The following is a 20695-nucleotide window of genomic DNA, read 5'->3' as shown; positions in this document are numbered from 1 at the left end:
TTTATACAATTTTAAAAATTTACTCTAAAACATAATGATTATTATATGTTTCAAAAAGCATATTATATGTGTACCATGACCTCTAATTAGTTTCCAAAAAAAAAAGTATATGCCTTAAAAAGTTAAACAAATACAATGGATTGTTCTAAAATATGGAATTATGAATAAAGTTTCTTTCCTTCATTTTGTTGTATACTCTGAAGTTTTTAGAGTATACATTACTTTTTCAATCAGAAAAGCACTGTTTTTTAAAATTCTATGGAATATATAATTGCCCAAATGAGGATTTAATCAATAATCTCAGTAAAGAAACCTTTCCCACACCCAAACTATTTTAAACATACTAACTTTCCCAATTTTAAATAGCACAGAAGTCAACCAGTCCTGAAAAAGAACCACTCAATCTGATCCTAATTCTAATTAGCTGGTCATGTAAAATATCATTATATTGTTTATGAAAATTAACAGTAGTGATCGCAAGTGTAGGAACAGTATTATAAATTGATCACTAGGATTAATGTAATATAAATGCAGTCACCAAAGTTTATGCTACTTTTATTTACAAATAATTTTCACTGATGATATTTCCTGATTTGTCTAGTGCATATGAAAATGTTTATCAATTAATACTCATTTTCCTAGCTACCACTGCTTCTTACCAACATGTATGGTTGTAGGTACATGGGTCATTATTAAAAGTTCCCTTACAAAATCAGAACTTGCCTTGAAGTTTCCTCCGTGCCTTGTTAAAGACACTACTATCAAACATAAAGGGATAAAATTCACATATTCCCAGAAAATCTGTTTTTTAAACTAAAAAGATATATATGTACAGTCACGTCAGGCTATGTATGTCATGCCAACCATTAACAAGCCAATTAACTTCTATTTTTTTCTAAAGCCAAACTACATTTTTATATATTAACAAGAATGTACACAGTAAGAATTCTTATAAGGTTTATCATAAAAATGGACTATGATGACTTTACCAGGGGCAACTGAAATTCATTTAGAACCATCACTCACCTTCAGCAAAGGTCAGAATCTCTCCAGCACCTATAAAATCTAAACCTTCAGTAGCTGTTCCACCAACAACATGCCATTCGACTGCCACTTGACCTAAGCTGCCCCCTGTCCTGTGTATCATCAGCTCCACCAAGGTTTGGGGCTGCTCCTGAACTTCAACAAATAAGCCATCTTCGGAAGTATTGGGACTAATACTGTAGATCACAAACACTCCAAAGGCATCACCATTCAGTGCTATGACAACTGTGGAAGTATTTGGCTGGCCTATGATTGGCTGATTTTTCAAACTGGTTGAAATGTTCATGAGGTGAACTTCAAGGAGAGAAATCAGAAAACTCTCATCCATCTCTGGGAAATCATCAGGAAGAATAGACACTGTGAGATTTGCGAATTCATCACCTTCCTGCATTATGGCCCATTGCCTTGTCACAGGCTCATAGTCACTCCCAGCCATAGCCTGACCACTAAAAAGAGATGCTACCCTGGTCATGTTTTTCCTGTAGGTCCAAAAGTCTGAACTGTTGACAGCTGGGCTGATCCATGATGTCATCCAGAAACACTGGGGACCCTCAAAAGCACTGAAAAATGAAAACGCTGAGCAAGCTTGTTCTTTAAGGCACAAAGTAGCACAGGTATACTGGGGCTCCCCCACGACAGAGACATTCACCCAAGTTCTCCAAAGTGGGTCAGGCACCCCTTGAATTGGTGATTCATAGTAGGACAGTAAATCTTGACCTTCCTCCATTGCCAGAGCCACTACATCAATGTCGGAAGTACTGTAGAACAACAACAGCTGACCAAAGTGCCCTCCGCTAAAATGTGGAGTGACAATTAAAAGACAGGTTAACCACTCAAAGTAATTACACATAGAGAAGAGGAATGCTGATTGTGGTTTTCAATTTTTTTTTTTAAATGTTTAAAGTTGTAGTACAAACACAACCCTGTTTCTTAATTACACTTGTCTCCCAACATTTTGTTTTCTCCTGTAAGGAAACCTTGCTAATTTTCAATCAAACAACACTTATTTTTAACCAAGCTATGAAAATATTTTCCAAGGTATGCAAATTCAGGATTTCAAAACAAAATTACAAAGTTAATTTTTTCTGCTATATTTAACTGAAACAAAGTAACAATGATAACAAACACGACTACATTTTGAGGAAATATAGTAACAGTCAGCCCTCTGTATCCACAGGTTCTACATCTGTGGATTCAAGGCCGCAGATCAAAAATATTCAGAAAAAAAAATTTTAAAAATACAAACTTTAAAAACCAGTCCAATACAGCAACTATTTACATAGCATTTACATTGTATTAGGTATTATAAGTAATCTAGAGATGATTTAAAGTATATGGATGGCTGTGCATAAGTTATATGCAAATTTTATATTTTACACCACTTTATATAAGGGGAGTATCCAAGGATTTTGTTATATCCAACGACCCTGCAATCAATCCCCTGTGGATACCAGAGGGCTGACTATACTTGTCACAATTTCCGAAGATACTGTTTTCTCTTTCTGAAGGATCTCAGTGAGCTCAATGCTGCCTCACCAAAAAAAAAAAAGCGAGAAAAAACAGACCTGGAAATCAACTCCTTCATACATCATACAAATGTTCTTTAATTTAGAAGCCAGTTATAATTAAGTACTAATTGTAACAAATTACAGATTAAAGCAATGCATTTCTGGGGTTAGAGAGCTCAGTGATGTAAAATTTATTACCTATTTCACTAACAATTGGTATGATAAATGAAAGGCCCTTTATACTAATAAGCATAATTCAATTAACACATAAAAATAACCTATAAAATAATTTATAGTATAGGAAAAACCCACAAAACCTAAATGATTTAGCTGTGCAAGGGATCCTTCCCCACCACCCCACAACTCTCATCACTCCCACAGATGCAAGTAGCTATCTCATATACCTTCGCCTGACAGTTATGTTAGCACAGGAACTTCTTTCCAGAGGCTCTTGAACACGATAAACCTTCTGAACAAAGGCTACTGCACCATAAGGATTATCATTGGCAGGAATAATAATATTTGCAATTCGATCTAACCCAATAGTACCTCCACCAGAGGCATCAGTTAGTTGCACTTGGATAACCTAAAAATACAGTGAAAACTTCCTTAACAGCATCACAGTTCTGAAATTAGAATAAAAATGATTCAAGGGAAAAAAATCAAACATATACATACAAGTACAAGAACAAAATGGAATGAAATATAAATGGACTAAAAGAAACTCCCCCAATTACACTTACAAATCCAGCATGTAACAGAATAACCCATCATCAACATTTAATAATAGAACCTAGTTATATATAGGACATACAGGCTGTTTAAACTCCTTAATATCGTTATATAATCATGTGACTCTATTTTAATATCCCTGTTTATGTTTACCATTTCAATAACAGGACTTTTACATCCTATACCCTTTTTAAAAAAATCTGAAATATACATTTTAATGGAGAGTTAATACACTATGTTTTACTTCCCACATTATCTTAAATAAAATTATTTGACAAAATTTAAAACAAAAACATACTGTAATGCCACCTAAATTTAGAGAGACAAAAACAGAAATGTTTATGTGCTAATGAATATCTAGTATTTTAGAAGTGAAAAATGGCACAATTAGCATTCAAAATAAATTTTATGAACTTCTATAAAATTTTATACTATTAAAGAATAAATGCTATCCAAAGTAATTTTATGATATGTAAATGTTAATAATACTTGAATTTCATACAATAAAATTATCTTCAGCCAATATATGTTAGTGATTAACTTTTCCACTGATACTGTACTTATATTTGCTATCTTCCTGCTTCATCATGAAAAGGAAATATCAGGAAGATGTATGTCGCATAGTATTTTTCATATAGTAAATTCTCAACAATGGTTGAAGAATAAGTGAATGAATGAATGAATGAATGAATGAATGAATGAATGAAAAACCACAGTAATACTTAAGATTGGCTCACACCCAAGCCAAAAGGGAGTATAAAATAAGTTAAGAGTTTATACAGAACAGGACAGGTGCGTTGGCTCATGCCTGTAATCCCAGCACTTTGGGAGGCCGAGGCAGGTGGATCACCTGAGGTCAGGAGTTCGAGACCAGCCTAGCCAACACGGTGAAACTCTGTCTCTACTAAAAATACAAAAGTTAGCCAGGCATGGTTGTGTGCTCCTGTAATCCCAGCTACTCAGAATGCTGAGGCAGGAGAATCCCTTAAACCCGGGAAGCATAGGTTGCAGTGAGCCGAGGTTGTGCCACTGCCCTCCAGCCTGGGCAACAAGTGCGAAACTCCATCTCAAAAAAAAAAAAAAAAAAAAGAAAGAAAAAAAGTTTACACAGAACAAATGTATTATAAATTATGACAGATATATATATATATGTGATATATATATGTGTGTGTGTTATTTAACCTTTTAACCAAAATGTTGAACAATGCAATGTAATTATGCAAAAAAGCCTTATAGTAGTAAACTGGCATATGTACACAATCTATTTCTAGAATATTCCTGCTTTTGTCAACTGTAAGGATCACTTTCACACTAGCATAGTTTGAACATTCTTGCAGGAATAATTTATTTGACATCCTCTCCAAAATGTCACAACGGCCATCTGTTCTAGTCACTATAGATAAGGTATGATTTACAGTGTCATTCTATACTAGCCATTCCTCTCACCTCTTCAATCTCCGGAACGTCGTCAGCCAGGACCTCTAACAACAAGGTTTGAATGGTTTCCCCAGGGGCAAAGGTCACATTACCTGAGACAACTCGCAGGTCGCCAGTAGCAAGCTGTCCATTAATGGTGGCAACCCACTGAACAGTAACATTGCCGAGTGTCCCAGAATTTCGAATTATTGGCAGGTTTACCTTCACTGAGTTAAACTCAGGTTCCTCTACAATAAGTTTAGTAATCTGAAAACCTGAAAGGTAGACAGAGCAGAGTTCACTTCAAATACAAAGTGAAACAGAGATAACAGTTAACCAAGCACCATTCTATAGTGGATTCTCTTTACCCCTAAGCAATCTAAGCAGCTATAACCCACAAAAACCAGAGTAACATGCTGTGATACAAATTGGTCTGCCCTGCCAAAATTTTCAAATGAGTTTTCACTGTGATAGAAGTAGAAACCACAAAGCCCATAGGGCTCATGTCTATACCAGACATGAGTGACAGGTCCAGTGAGCACAAAAGCTGATTGCACAGTGCAAGCCTGCTCCAGAGGGGCAATTACTATTTGGTTCCCATGACTGACGTTATGCAGGAAAGGGAACTTGATATTGCCAGATTTCCTATTTATCAAGAAAGCCCAGAAATCCAAATTTTTAAGTACATTTCCATAAATTAAATTATTTCTCTAAAGAATTGCCTAAGACTCACAAAACACATATAGGAGCCAGGTCCCACCCTAAAGCCAATAGTCTGTGACTTTTCCATATATGTGAAGAGACTGATACAATTTCTTTTTAAAACAATCACTAACCACTGCCAATGACTGTGCACAGATGTCCTATATGTCAGTAACAGCAGGTTAAGAAAGAAAACATGATCAGATCAATTCTGAGTCTCTAAAAGTAAAGAAAAGATCATTATCTATGATCTATACATACAGACAAGTCAAAGACACAAATTAGTCTTCATACCAAACAATCCATAGGGGTCATCAGAGGCCTCAATAATAATGACTGCCTCTGTCAAAGCCCCTAGTCTGGCTCCTCCCGTTGTTTCATTCAGCAGTTGCACAAGAAAAGATTCTTCCAGTTCAGGATAGATATCATTAATGATATATATTGGCACAGCTTTACTGGTTTCCCCTTCTAGCAAGACCACATCCGATGAAGCTATACTATAATCTTCACCTGAAAAGACCAAAAGTAAAATGTTAAGACTTCTAAAATATGATCACAAACATTCCATATACTAGGGAAAAACTATTAGGTATCAAACTTTATGGATCTACTTGGAAATACTTTTTTGAGGATATTGACTACATTTATTCTAAGCAAGAAGACTTTTACGCTTCTCAGTAGAAAAATGGGTTTGATAATATCACAAAATAATGAAAAAGACTTCCTAGGGGTGTTCAAGTTCATTCCTTCACTTTGCGAAAGATGTATACATATTTGGTCTATTTATACATATAAATAGAGAATCATTCATTACAAGATAGCCCCTCTTAACTACAAGAAAAAAAAGGTGTACTTTTAGAAGAAAGAACAGAACTAGAATTGTAATGTCACTGGAGAGAGAAATTATATCATTGCACAGACAGGGGAACGCTAGCATCATCAATGATGCAGCTGGACATGAAAAGACTTTCTTGCATAGATTGAAAGCTGCTACTGAGTATTGCTCAGGATGGCAGGAGGAAAAAAAAAAAGTGGGTGGGGAAAGGAGGGGTGCTCTATGTGAAGACTGAGAGCTAATTTCTTAGAACACTGACCAAACCCCACCATCTGTCAGTGTGTGAGGCCCTCTACAGGCAGCCAGGTACTCCTAGGAGCTACCCCAGTCTACACCAGTTAGGTATTAGATGAGCCTGGTTTATTGTCTTTTCAAGCAAGTATTATGTCCATATGATTTATTTTTTAAAATCAAGCACAGTATCCCACCCACTCACATTCCTGTTCCTCTGAGAGCACATTAGAAAGATTCTAATTGAATGGTTCTCAGGCAAATCTCCCTCTGGATGCTGGGACGGCAGTATCAAAGTAGGCAGTCTTCTTATACATACATCTGGCAATGAAGTCATTTTCTTATACATAAAATAGTTAATACTAACTATTGGCTCTTCACAAATAAATAAGCAAGCAAGATAAAGGGATCCAGAGACAAGGCTGTCGCCAAGCACTGAAAGGATGTAGCTGCCCATTTTCCCTGCATTCCTCAGTAGTCATTTACAAGTGAATCCCTTTCAAAAATGAGGAGTACACACTCATAGAAAACCAGTGTTTTCCTCAGTTTACTTTTCATTGATTTGCACATATCGACCTTTTGAATTCATAGATAATTTAGCCAAAACTTTTTGCTACATCTACAAGTTCAATGTCATAAATATATAAAAACTCTACCAGCACTTTGGGAGGCCGAGGTGGGCGGATCATGAGGTCACAGATCCAGACCATCCTGGCCAACATGGTAAAACCCCATCTCTACTAAAAATACAAAAATTATCTGGGCATGGTGGCACACACCTGTAGTCCCAGCTACCCGGGAGGCTGAGGCAGGAGAATCGCTTGAACCCGGGAGGTGGACGTTGCAGTGAGCCAAGGTCACACCACTGCACTCCAGCCTGGGCGACAGAGCAAGACTCAATCTCAAAACAAAACAAAGCAAAATTGTAAAATCAAGCGAGACTCTATCTCAAAAACAAAAAAATCCAAAAAACAAACAAACAAACAAAAAAAAGACTCCAGATTTGTCCCTTGAAAGGACACAGGAGTATTTCTAGTTTTCTAGTTGATTATCCTATTTGCAACTTTGAGAGGTTTTGTTAATCAAGGATACATGTCCCTCTGTGCATATGTCCCTCTGTATGTACTGCTTTTTAGATGTCTTTTCTTACCAGCTATTGCAGTTATTGGCACAGCTTTAAATTTCACAGAGACATCTGCAAATGCTCCTCCTGCTCTAGTCACATTGATAATGGGTCCAACATGATTTTCTGCCACTCGGACAACTGGCGCTGAGAGCTGAAGAGTTCCAAATGCATCATCATTGGCAATGATAATTAGTTGTGCAACAGTTTCTACCTTAGGCCCAAGACGTGGAGAATTTGGAACTGAAAGACAGAAGATCCAAATAGAACACAGAAAGCTATCAAAATTCTAAGAACTGGCCAAAAGTCATCAAGAAACCTCAGCAAGATTCCATCAGTCAAACAGGACTCTCATTTGGGGTTTTCCCTCTATTATTTATTTAATTTATTTATTTATTTATAGAGATGGAGTCTCACTCTATCATCCAGGCTGGAGTGCTGGAGTGCAGTGACGCCATGTCGGCTCACCACAACCTCCACCTCCTGAGTTCAAGCAATTCTCCTGCCTCAGCGTATTAGCACAGGCATACGCTGCCATGCCCAGCTAATTTCTTTTGTATTTTAGTAGAGATGGGGTTTCACCATGTTGCCCAGGCTGGTCTGGAACTCCTGAGCTCAGGCAATCCACCTGCCTCGGCCTCCCAAAGTGCTAGGATGACAGGCGTGAGCCACCGCGCCCGGCCCTACTATTTATATTTAAGAATATGTATTGTTTAATATGCACCAGCATTAATCTAGACATTCAGGATTCAAAAATAAACTAAATGGAATGTCCCTGCTCTATTGTAGTTTACGTTCTGGAGAAATTTTTATTATAGAATCTATAACAAAAGAACAGTTACCTACAGAAATATTTTAATACGTGTTGAAAAGTTATCAAAAAGGAAAAAATCATTAGAGTATAATCATCGCTTTACATAATATTACAACAGATAATGATGAAATCTACAGAATGATGCTCTTCTAATTAGTTCACTGTGCCATTAAAACAAAACAGCATTTCAGTTACAAGACTGAGAAGGAAACTAATTTAGTTCCTTGACCTCAAAAACTAGCCGCAAATCATCATACTCCAAATTACTGCCTCTTTAACCACTTCGCTTTCTTCCCTGACAAACCTGTTCTGCACTGCCCATTCTTAATTAATATTGTCACTGAACTACTTTGTTGCTATGGTCTGAAGTCCTCCTACCTCAAAATTCATATATTTGAATCCTAATCCCTGTGGTGATAGTATTAAGAGGTGGAGTCCTTGAAGGTGATTAGGTTAAGGAGGTGAGACCCTTGTAAATGGGGTTAGTGCCCATGTAAAAGAGGCCTGAGAGAGACAGAGACCCCTCAACCCTCCACAAGACCCAGGAAGCAGACTCTCACCAGACACTGAATCTGCTGGCACCTTAATCGTGGCACTTCCCAGCCTCCAGAACCATGAGGAAAAATTTCTGTTGTTTCTAAGCCACCCAGTTTATGGCAGTTTGTTACAGCAACCCCAGTGGACGAATCCACTCATCCAGAAATCAGAGTCAGCCTCAAGACTACATCAACCCTGTCATAATAGAGTAATGTAGATAATTTTAAAGTTACTGTCCTACTTTCTACTGACTTTTAAAACATAATCTTGAAGAAAAAAATGTGTCTGGCTTCCAGTTGCCTTACAGGTAAACTGTTGAAAGGGGACACTTTCAAAGTTAGAGTTTACTATTTTTTTATAGAATTCTCTATTAAATAAAATTTAAAATTGATTGTTTCAGGATTCTGATGGCTAATAATAATAACACACTAAGGGATACTTACTTGAACGACTCTGTACTTTCGCCATTAAAGTAGAGTTGAGTAGTTTGATAAAGACAGATTCGGACCCTTCCGGCTCATCATCATCCAAAATTGAAATAGCTATTGTTGCCTCACTCTGATTAGCTCGAAAAAGAGCAAATCCAGAAGCTGGTATATAGTCTCTTCCTTGAGTTGCTCTCGCTAAATTGGGCGGAAAATAAGGTGGTTTTTCCATATCATCTAGTGTTGCATATGAGACAAGGACTTTTCCCATGAGGCCTTTCAACCTTATTATTGATAGTGTGATGTTCTGGGTTGCTTCCTCGACTTTAACAGGTCTGTTTTTCTCAGAAAAAATGAATACCCCACATGGATCATCACTAGCCAAAACTGTTAATGTGGCATTAATATGAGCTCCCAAAGAACCACTGGAAACACTGAGGATTGACACAGAGAATGCCTTATCCAGTTCTGGGTCTTCGTCAGGCAATATCTCCACAGTGATATTGGCGCTCGTCTGCCCAATCTCAAATGTGATGTTGCCAGAGGTGAAGGCGAGATCACCATCAGGATCAGAGTCTATGTTCCAATGCAAAGTCACTGGAGACAGAGTTCCATGATGTCTTATAACCTACAAAATATCTAATATTAAAATCTATTAAAAGAGAGATTAAAGCCAGTTACTTAGAGACTTATAAATACACTAATGATAGCAGCACAATTTTATTTTATATAAGTTCTTCTCCAGACTACAAGACTGCTGCAGGCAGGGGTCATATACTATCCATCTTTGAAGGCCCACAGAGAGTCTTATAAATGGAGGATATTTAAAAAGTGACCGTGCCGAGTCCAGTGGCACATGCCTATAGACCCAGTTATTCAGGAGACCAAGACAGGAGGGTTACTGAAGCCCAGGACTTCAAGGTTACAGTCAGCTATGATGGTGCCACCACACTCCAGCCTGGAAAACACAGCAAGACTCTCTCTCTTAAAAATAAAAAATAAAAAACAGTTGAAATAAAAATTTCAAAGTGATTGTTGTGTGAAAATATACATTGATGAAAAAATGTAGCTTCTATTCAAATTATAACTCTCTTTTTGTGTATCTTTTATTTTATCCCCAATAAATCAAATGTGATTAACAATGAATTACATTTAGGCACACTCATAAAAGTTTTCACAATCGCTGCAAAAATGGTATATATTTCATTGCAAGTTATATATAAATGGTGTTTTCTGAAAAGTGAGCTGTAAAACTCATTTTAAAACAAATCACATTTACTTTTATCTTCAATATATTATGCAAACAAACTCACCAAAAAACATATTTGATCCAAAGTATAAAAAAATACATTTAAGAAGGAAGATATGATTCCGTCAATAATATGTTAACAATGAAAAACCTAAAAATTTATATGTTAACAATGAAAAGCTTAAAAATGTATCCAAGTAAATCCCAACTAAGATTAACTTTTATTTGTTCTTGAAATATGATGGTTACATCAAAATAAAATTAGACAGTAATTTTATAAAAAGTTGATCCTTTCCCTTAATGCTTTTTTTAATCTTTCCTGAGTCATTACTTATCCTTTCTAAGGTTGTTCAATTTATCACACAATAGTTTATTGAAAATCTGCCATAGTAGTACAGAAGGATATGTTTGAGTGATATTTCTTCATTATTCATATGGAAGCTGAGCAAGTAGTTAGCTCCTATGAGTCACTGAACAATGAATCCTTCTTAATTTCTACTGGAACAAAGCAGAGTAGCCATACAAACACACACATATATCATAAAGAGTTACTATTATAGATAGTTCACCCATGTTTTAGATTGTCTTTCCTTATGGGAGAGAGACAGGATAGGACTACACTTCATCCACTGACATTAGGCACAACCAGGAGACCTGCTTTGACCAAGGAAGTTAAGCAGAAATGACGTAAATCACTTCCAGAAAGAAGCTATAAGAGCTGGCATATTGTTCTTCACATCCACATTTCCTTCCACCAAGAAGATAAAAGCACCTGCTGAGATATAGCCTTGGTACCTAAAGTATCTAATAATCAGTGCCCCTTGCTAACTTAAGTTGGACATATACATACTGTGAATGAAAAACAAATCTTTTCCAGCACTTTGAGAGGCCAAGGCCAGTGGATCACCTGAAGTTGGGAGTTTTAGACCAGCATGACCAACATGGAGAAACCCTGTCTCTACTAAAAATACAAAATCAGCCGGGCATGGTGACGCATGCCTGTAATCCCAGATACTTGGGAGGCTAAGGCAGGCGAATCGCTTGAACCCAGGAGGCGCAGGTTGTGAGCTGAGATCGCGCCATTGCACTCCACTGGGCAACAAGAGTGAAACTCCGTCTCCAAAAAAGAAAAAAAAAAAAAAAAGAAAAACAAATCTTTCTTGTACCAGCCATTGATACTTTAGAGATGTTTGTTACTACAGCCCATCTGAACAAACACAAAAATCTACGTAAGATAAATACTTGTAGTACAGCTCCATTATATTCCTTAAAGGGTCGAGGATCCTCAGAATTAAACAATGACTCCATGTGCAACACTAAAGACAAAAATAAACGCCAAATCACTGTTCGATCACCAATTTGTATTGCCTGTGCCAACAGGCTCATTCCCCTAGGCCTACACAAAAAAACAGAAAACATAAAACACACTTTCATAACATAGTACAGTTTTTAAAACAACAGAAAATGTCTAGGAATGAAGGAAGAAAAGGTACTCACATTTAATATAACAGCGCTATACCCATCTTCTGGTTCAGTTCCACTGACAAAGAGTGACTCAGGGCTAAATTCAAATACGCCATGAGCATGGTCAGAGGCTGCAATTGTCACTAGAATTTGGGAAGCCACTCCTAGACCGGCTGCATGAACAAGTTCCAAGAAATAGAGAAAAAAAAAAAAAAAATGTTAATGAGTAATTTACAAACCAAAGGAAAAGCCAAGGAACAACTTTTTGAAAAGAGTCCGTACATTCATTGAGTACATTCTAATTTGTTTTAGAAAGAAAGGCAGACACAAATGGGTGCCACACATATTCATGCTTTTATGACCTTTCTCTACTTTGGCACCAACGTGATGTACAAGTGCTACATAAGCACTTGGAGATGAATAAGGAAAACTTGCTTTTCTTTTTCATCTCTATGAAAGAGAACATTCTTCCACACTGAGTGTATGAGGAAGGTCTCCCACGACCTTTGCTGACATCAAAAGAACTTGAGCCAAAATGACTCTTACCTTCTTGAAATAATAAGTAGTTTCCCTATGATTTTAGTCATTCTGGCTGAACAGATTCTTGGTTTCCAATGTGCATGAATTCTAGGCCTATTTTTTCATCATGGGATGATGCTATAAATCTCTCTCTCCTGATCCTAAATAGTCCCATTCTGCAGCTAAAAAGATGCCAAGATCTAAAGCAGCATTTAATTTTTTCCTAAAAAGACTGTTCAAATTTTATGTTGCATTAATGTCTGCAGACTAGAAAATGAACATTTCTAAAAGTAACAGAGTAATTAACTACAGAGGTTGCATTAGGCATTGATGGAAGATAGGAATGAAGGGGGTGAAATCATTGAGTTCTGACACTAAAATATAAAATCTGACATTGTGAAAAAAGAAGGATTTGAGGATTAGAAAATGCTGTTCTTCAAGAAACAAATATTCTAAGTATGCTTTCACATGTGAAAAAATATTTGAGGTAAAAAGCTGAATCATGTTTGCATATAAATCTACTTCAAAAGGCATCCTCTTTTCAATATCACCCTCATTAATTGCCAACTATCCATTTATTTTCTTCCTAATTTCTTTTTCCCATTTCTTTCTTTCTTTCTTTCTTTTTTTTTTTTTTCTTTGAGAACAGAGTCTTGCTCTGCCACCCAGCCTGGAGTGCAGTGATGCAATCTTGGTTCACTCAATCTCCGCCTCCTGGGTTCAAGAGATTCTCTTGCCTCAGCCTCCCGAATAGCTGGTATTACAGGTACATGCCACCATACCTGGCTAATTTTTGTAATTTTAGTAGAAACAGGATTTCACTATGTTGGTCAGGCTGGTCGCGAACTCCTGAGCTCAGGTGATCAGCCCACCTTGGCCTCCCAAAGTGCTGGGATTACTCCCCATTTGTTTTGATTAAATTTTACATATAAGGATTCATAGTTCTTTTTGTACAGAGAATAAGTGTGATGTATTTAAAATGAAAATACAAATTTTCTATTGACCTCTTTTTAGGTATTTGATGCTATGTAAAATGTTTCCAAACAATCATTTTTATCAATGACATTCAAGTGAAATTTCTATCACAATTACAATCAGGAAACTGCATTAGGTTCATAGAGGAAGGAGAGTCTAGGTTTTGGAAGCAGACAGGGATGTGATTCTGACTTGATTCCTTTCTAGCTGGGTGACTACAACATGAAGTAAATTATACTTCATAAAGTTGCTGTGACAGTTAATGAGACAAAATATGTAAAGGACCTACACATAGTAGGTGTCAATGAGTGGTCAGTATTGTCTCTAAAACGAGAAGTTAAAATTAAAACGTATAATAGTAAAGGACCTTAGAAAAGCTGCTTACCATGTTTGTGAATAGTTGGAAGGAGGAATTCCATGTCCCCATCACCACTACCACTTCCATCAACCCTAAAGAGTTCAGCTACTTCACAAGGAGACACAGAGACACAACCCACACAACACACATTGACACAATGAGAAAATTGAGAGGTCTTAAAACATATCAAGCAAAGAGGAAAATGAAGTAGTATTAACCCAATAACATGCTTTCTTCCACAGGAAACGGATCATTTTAAATAGCAAAATTATAGCACCAGTCAAGCTATCAAATTATCAAAATTTCATTCACAGTTTCATGAAATACTCCATGTAGACTGTAATTGTTACTTCTCATTTCTGCCAATCTAGTACTATTTTTAAATTTTCACTTTTATTGCAGCAATGTAAATTATTTTCTAATATCTTAGATATTTAAAATATATTTATCTGATTATGTAATCATACGCTTAGGCCTAATATGCCTATGATAATCACCTCACCATTTGCAACAACCAGTTCAATATTGAGAAATGCATCCAACCTTTCCTTCCATCCACACATTCAAATCCCCACCACAATTATTTACCATTCTCAAACTTGATCACCCTCTGGCCACCGGCATTGTGGAAAGAGTACTAGACAAGCCATCTAAATATTCTGCTTTCCTGGTTGTGAAAGATGCCAGCTGTAAAAATTTCAGCAAGTCACAAAACTTCTTGGTATCTCAGTCTCCTCACCTATGAAAGGTGCTATCTTTTACAGATATGTTGCTGCTATGGTTTGAATGTGTTCCCCAAAGTTCGCAGGTTGGAAATTTAATCATAAATGCAACCATGTTGATAACTGGGAACTTTAAGGGGTGATCAGGTCATGACACCTCTGCCCTCATGAATAAATTAATGCTGGTATCCTGGGAGTGGGTTCATTATTGCAAGAATGGATTTCTTGTAAAAGCAAATTCAGTCCTCTCTTGCCCTCTCATATGCATTCTCTGACCATGTGGAGCCTTCCACTACATTATGATGTATCAAGAATGCCCTACAAGGATGCAGTCACCCAATATTGGACTTTCCAGCCTCGAGAACCATGAGCCATGTAAACTTCTATTGTTTATAAATTGCCCAGTCTGTGGTATTCTGTTATAGCAGCATGAAATGGACTAAGAGTTGTAAAGATCAAATAAAATAATGGAAAATAAATACTATTATCAAAATATAAAATATAAAGTACTTTGGCCATAATAAAGAGAAAATGGTTATACCTTCCCCTCTAATACATCTTGTACCCCAACCAATATTTTACCAAATGTTTGCAAACAAAGAAGATAGGAAGGGCAGTGATGATAGCAATAGAAGGAGAGTAAAAATAGCAAAGCCACATCCATACATATATGTTTCTACCAATATCCTTGATTGACATGCTAGTTTAAGATCTGCCCTCTCTTCCCCTTTTGCCCTGTGTTTTTGCCTGTCAGTAGGACTGGGATATATCAGATATGAGAATGTACAGCACCAGGAACCTGAAATCATCACACAGATCCAAAAGGCAAAATGGATTTCCAGTAAATATCTGGTACACGGCCTTGCTCCCACATTATCCAGAAGTCATAAAAAAAGAAGTTCAACACCATATATACTTTGGCTAGTGTAAGACGTCTATTCAGGTTGTGGCTACCTTATGTAGAATCATCAGTTTCATCAGTTTTATAGTTAAAAAGCATGAAATAAGTCCTTGACTCTCCAAAGAATTTAGCTCTATAAGCTACTTGACATGTTAGACAGTCCCTACATATGAGTCCAGGAGTAGAGGTCATTGTATAAATTCCTTTTCCTCCAATCCCAACTCACTGAGGGATAAATCAGATTCTCTGCCACTATTGCTTCCTACGAAACTGCAAGATTGGTTTTCTAGTGAGTGTTCAAGTCCAATTAATATATAACAATGCATATTCTAGAGATATGGGGAGAAATTTCTCAATAATATAACAAGTATCACTATAAGTGGTCATATAATCACAAGTATTATTATCATCTCAATAACATTTCATGCACAATTATTAATCAGTATTAGCTAATGGTGACTAACATTTTCTCTTTCTGTTACATAAGGATTTTTAGCTATAAGTGATACAAAGGGCAACTTTTCAAATATTTTATAGTAACCTTTTTAGTAATGCAAATAGTGATTTGGAGATGCAAGGACTTGTCTCTGGAAGACAAGAAAAGCTGGTATTTTTATATGCCACCTACTAGACAGCACATTTCTACTGTTTTATGCATTCAGCCAAGCTCAACACTGCTTAACCATTTCCCTGCTCCCAAACACTGGCTTGGTCTCCTTGCTCGCACCTGAGATTTAGGAACATAGGAAAGAAAAATTTTTGCATATTTACCCCAAATACCTACTTTATACATAAAGACAACTTTAATATCTCAGTCATACCAATTTTTCCTTTGGATGGCTTATATACTATAGCTTTCTTCATCAAAATAATAAATAATAATGAGATAATGATACCAGGTTTTGTAATGAAAGGGACTGTTCTGATAAACACCATATCATCTCTCAATTTCTCGTACTTATAAAGGTAATACAATGCATATTGTACGTATTCCATAACACTCCCAGTAGCACCTGATAAACACAACACTTTTGCAAAGAAGTACTGCATCTAATTGGGATACATATTACCAATAGCCTCACTTACTACAGATGAGTTTTGTCATGAAATAAGTTTGATTCCAATAACCCTTGATTATCAGAGCTTTCTGAAAGGCAGAATTGAAGTTAAGGCATTGTTGACTTCTTTTATTAATAATCAACTGATAATAGATCATCCAAAAGGACTAGATTTTACACTGTTATATCTGTAGATTGACCTAGCAGAGCTATAGCAAAAAACGGAAAAGAGAGAGGTGATCTTACGGGAACCTACCATGAATGAAATCTGTAATCTGGTGACTTAGTACACTTACACGTTTCATTCTAAAAGCACATCTCTTCTAGAAAAATATCAGTGGGTAATAATAAGCGAGAAAAAAGCAGCACAAACATGCTGTCCATATAATAAACAGAGATATTACTCAGAATTAACCAAACTTCATAGCGAAAGTATATCAATGTGAAACTATGAGTTGAATATTAATTTATAAGACTAATACTAAAAGTGTATGTAAAGAGGAGGATTTTCTTTTTACCAAGAAAGGAATTATCAATCAAAAATGATTCATATAGATTATATTACCACATATATTATGGTATACATTATCATGTATCTTAAGCAATTATTAACTTTCAGGCTGCCTTCTCCGAAAACTAATAATTTATTCATTTATTTAAGTAAGATTAATTCAAAGGAACATACTTCCCTAAAGGAATCTACTGTCATCAGCATGGGGAGACAAGCAAATATTTAATATTTTTGCATTACCAGCCTTACCTCCTCCTTCCAAATTTAACAACTCAACTTTAAAAGATTTTTCCAGTTCAGGAATAGAATTATCAGTGATGTTTACAGAAATGTATTTATATCTTTCTCCTGGTTGAAATTCTAATGTGCCAGCAACATTCTGAAATACAAAAGATTGATCCATTAGATTACAATCATTCTGTATATGAATTTGTAAAATCAGAATGTTTGTTATATCCCAAATTATTATAAATACTCAGAAGACAAGTAAAATACAAAATTGAAAACATTTCAGTGTGTATGAATAGTGTTCAACGTAAATTCTAAATAAATATTCTCCAATTAGATAAAGTAGATTATTTCTTTTTTTCTTTTTCTTTTTTATTTTATTTTATTTTTTAGAGACAGAGTCTCACAATGTCACCAACACTGAAGCTCAGTGATGGGATCATAGCTCACTGCAGCCTTGAACTCCTAGGCTCAAGCAATCCTCCTACCTCAGCCGCCAGAGTAGCTAGGACAACAGGTGTGCACCACCACACCCAGCTAATTTTTTTTTTTTTTTCTGTTTTTGTAGAGAAAGCGACTGGCTACGTTGCCCACGCTGGTCAACAACTCTTGGCCTCAAGCAATCCTCTCACCTTGGCCTTGCAAAGCGCTAGGATTACAGGCATGAGTCACCATGTTCCAGGTAGAGTGTAAATCCTTTCCAGAGAAGGATTATGTCTGTTTTACAAGTGCAAATACAACTTCAAAAGCACTGAGTGAATTACCTGGTAATCCTCAGGACTGAATGCTGTCAAGGACACTGTTCTAAATTCCGCAGTCACCCTTCCCAGAAGTCCCTGTGCACGGATGACCAATAACCTGATTTCTCCATCTTCCTCCTGCACGGTGATATGTGGAACGTTGCTTACAGGCAGGGTCATTGTGTCCTCAGGCTGAGGAGGCAGCCCTGTGGAGAACTGCAGCAAGCCTAGTGGAGACAAAGGGGCCAGGGCATTCTCCCAATGAACTGTGCAATAATTTCTTATTCAATTAAAGCGATCTTACACAATTATTTTGATCACCAGGCCAAAAATCTGAGGGCCTTTATTTAGAAAATATTTTAGCAAAGATTTAACTAACATGCTTTTGACACAGAATATATTCATAAGGTTTCAGAATAATGAAAGTTAAATTGTTAATTTTCCATGTCTCTACTCAAAGAAAGCTTTTCTCCCCACAGCAGCATCAATAGCAGGAATATTGATTGCATTTTAAAATACGTATTTTCTAACTTTTACTCATATTTTATTAGAATCTCCAGAAATCATTCTAGAACATATAGTAGAACAGGTTAAATGGCACCTTAAAGGAGTTGCAACACTTAAAAACAAACAAATCAACAAACAAATAAAACTTAACTATGAAAACTAAAGGTGAAGAGTCTCTCAAGATTTCTACCCAAATCTTTTAACAGATGTTCTTGATTCATTCCTGTAGAAGAAATACTATTTTTCAACACAGAAAACATTCTCAATTTACTAGGACAGACATCTGTGATAGTTCCCCAATCAAGAAAATTGTCACTATTTACTATAAGACAAAAAGAAATTAATATAGAGTGATAGCTTCACTTCTTGAAGCTTAATAAAATATAAATTACAAAGTTTTTCACTTCTGTGTTAACAAATCACCATAGGATAATTAATAAAGAAATTTGATAGCTATGAACAGAAATAATTTGTTCCATTTTAATAATTGGGCAAAAACTTTTCAAAATATATTATTGAAGTTTGGAAACTGATCTTTATATTTTCTCTCATAAACAATGTCCCTCAAAATGGCAGCATACAAGTTAAAGAGTTTAGAAATCAGGAGGTCGAAGTCATTCTACTTCCATCATTTGCAAAAAGTGCCTTAAGAAGTTCTTAACAAAACTAAGTACACCCAGAGAAGAGAAGATTTTTCTTGCAAAAGGAGCAGGTTACCATATGGATGATCACTAGCTTTGATGGTGATATCGGTCGTTTCCTTTTCAGGATCTATGCTTGCACCACTGGTAGGAGTTGAGCCTAGCTTCCCATCTCCAGGAATTGCAGAAACCAACGTCACACGGAAATATTCATTAAGTTCAGGAATATCATCATCAAGGACATATATATTCAGAACCTATAAATATAAATATCCAGAGGCACTAAGCAATGAGGCATTTAGAAATTACTTACCAGAAGAAAATTCAAAAGGCAACTAAATTATATTTAAATGAAGTTACCACATAAGACTTATTTCTGCATAAATTTAAACATTAAAACACTGTATGTGTGTGTGCGTATGTGTGCATACAGACATGTACAGAGAAAGAGAAGTCTGAATAGATTAATTCCTTTAAAATAATGGGTGCTGCTATAGTCTGAATGTCTTGTCCTCCTGCCCCCCAAATTCCTATGTTAAAATCTAATCCCCTAAGTAGTGTTATTAAAAGGTGGGGTTTTCAGGAGGTGATGAAGGCTTGAGGATAGAGCCCTCATGAACGAATTAGTGTTGAGGGAGCTTCTTCGCCCCTTTCACCGTGAGGAGGGATATTGAGAAGGCACCAAATCTTTGAAGCAGAGTAAGCCCTCACCAGACACAGAATCTACAGGCACCCTGCTCTCAGACTTCCCAGTCTCCAAAACTGTGAGCAGTAACTTTTTGTTCTTTATAAGTACTCAGTCTAAGGTATATTGTTATAACAGTCCCAACAGACTAAGGCAGGTGCTGAGCAGTAGCATTTTCTGACAGTAGCCTATACATGCATCAATATCACATCATATATGATATGTTGATTTACCAATATATCATATATTTTTTAATACCAAAGACCATGGTATTACCAACATCAGGTAGAGACTTCCCAATTAAGAAACTGCAAGTTCTATGATGAGATGTGATAGGACAAGAAGCAAGGGCAATGTACCTGTGTCTAGTGTCTGCCTAAGGAGAGCCTGACGTGCTCAGGAGTAGTATTTTAGAAAGTAGATTCACAATGGGCCTTAGGAGTCCAGCACAAGCAATTAATCCAAAAAAGATTATAAAAGGAATAGGAATAACTCAGCCATGCTCTACAAAATTTAACTCAAAATTTAAAGTGAAAAAACAATTTCTCCTTTATTAATCAAACAAACATGTTTCGACATATGCAGTATGCTGGGGGTAGACATGGCCCCAGTTCTAATCTATCACAGGAGACAGATCTATAGGAAATCACTTAAAATCCAATGCGAAAATATCATGATAGAGTTCTGTACAAAATAAAGTGATGAAGAAACTAACTCTACCTGGTAAGGTTTTACAGCAGACGTGTTTGAAGCAAATTCTGATTGATCAC

The 20695-nt window shown here is 36.3% G+C and overlaps 1 protein-coding gene across 1 annotated transcript in view; it reads right to left on the bottom strand.

The window, feature by feature from the left end:
- ADGRV1 (adhesion G protein-coupled receptor V1) overlaps positions 1-20695 on the bottom strand; it is a 614529-nt gene that overhangs the window by 474235 nt on the left and 119599 nt on the right. The window contains exons 23-33 of the mRNA XM_023215075.2: positions 19317-19497; positions 18117-18319; positions 17374-17503; positions 13960-14040; positions 12114-12253; positions 9386-9995; positions 7619-7834; positions 5697-5912; positions 4731-4975; positions 2957-3138; positions 1027-1838 (exon numbers count right to left, since the gene is read on the bottom strand). Coding sequence (XP_023070843.1) covers positions 1027-1838; positions 2957-3138; positions 4731-4975; positions 5697-5912; positions 7619-7834; positions 9386-9995; positions 12114-12253; positions 13960-14040; positions 17374-17503; positions 18117-18319; positions 19317-19497 — 3016 coding nt within the window. The remainder of the gene's footprint in view (positions 1-1026; positions 1839-2956; positions 3139-4730; positions 4976-5696; positions 5913-7618; positions 7835-9385; positions 9996-12113; positions 12254-13959; positions 14041-17373; positions 17504-18116; positions 18320-19316; positions 19498-20695) is intronic.

Source organism: Piliocolobus tephrosceles, chromosome 4 (assembly GCF_002776525.5).
Source record: "Piliocolobus tephrosceles isolate RC106 chromosome 4, ASM277652v3, whole genome shotgun sequence".
NCBI classification, from domain to species: Eukaryota; Metazoa; Chordata; class Mammalia; order Primates; family Cercopithecidae; genus Piliocolobus; species Piliocolobus tephrosceles.
The sequence above is the reverse complement of the archived record's forward strand: the minus strand, read 5'-3'. Positions and strand labels throughout refer to the sequence as shown.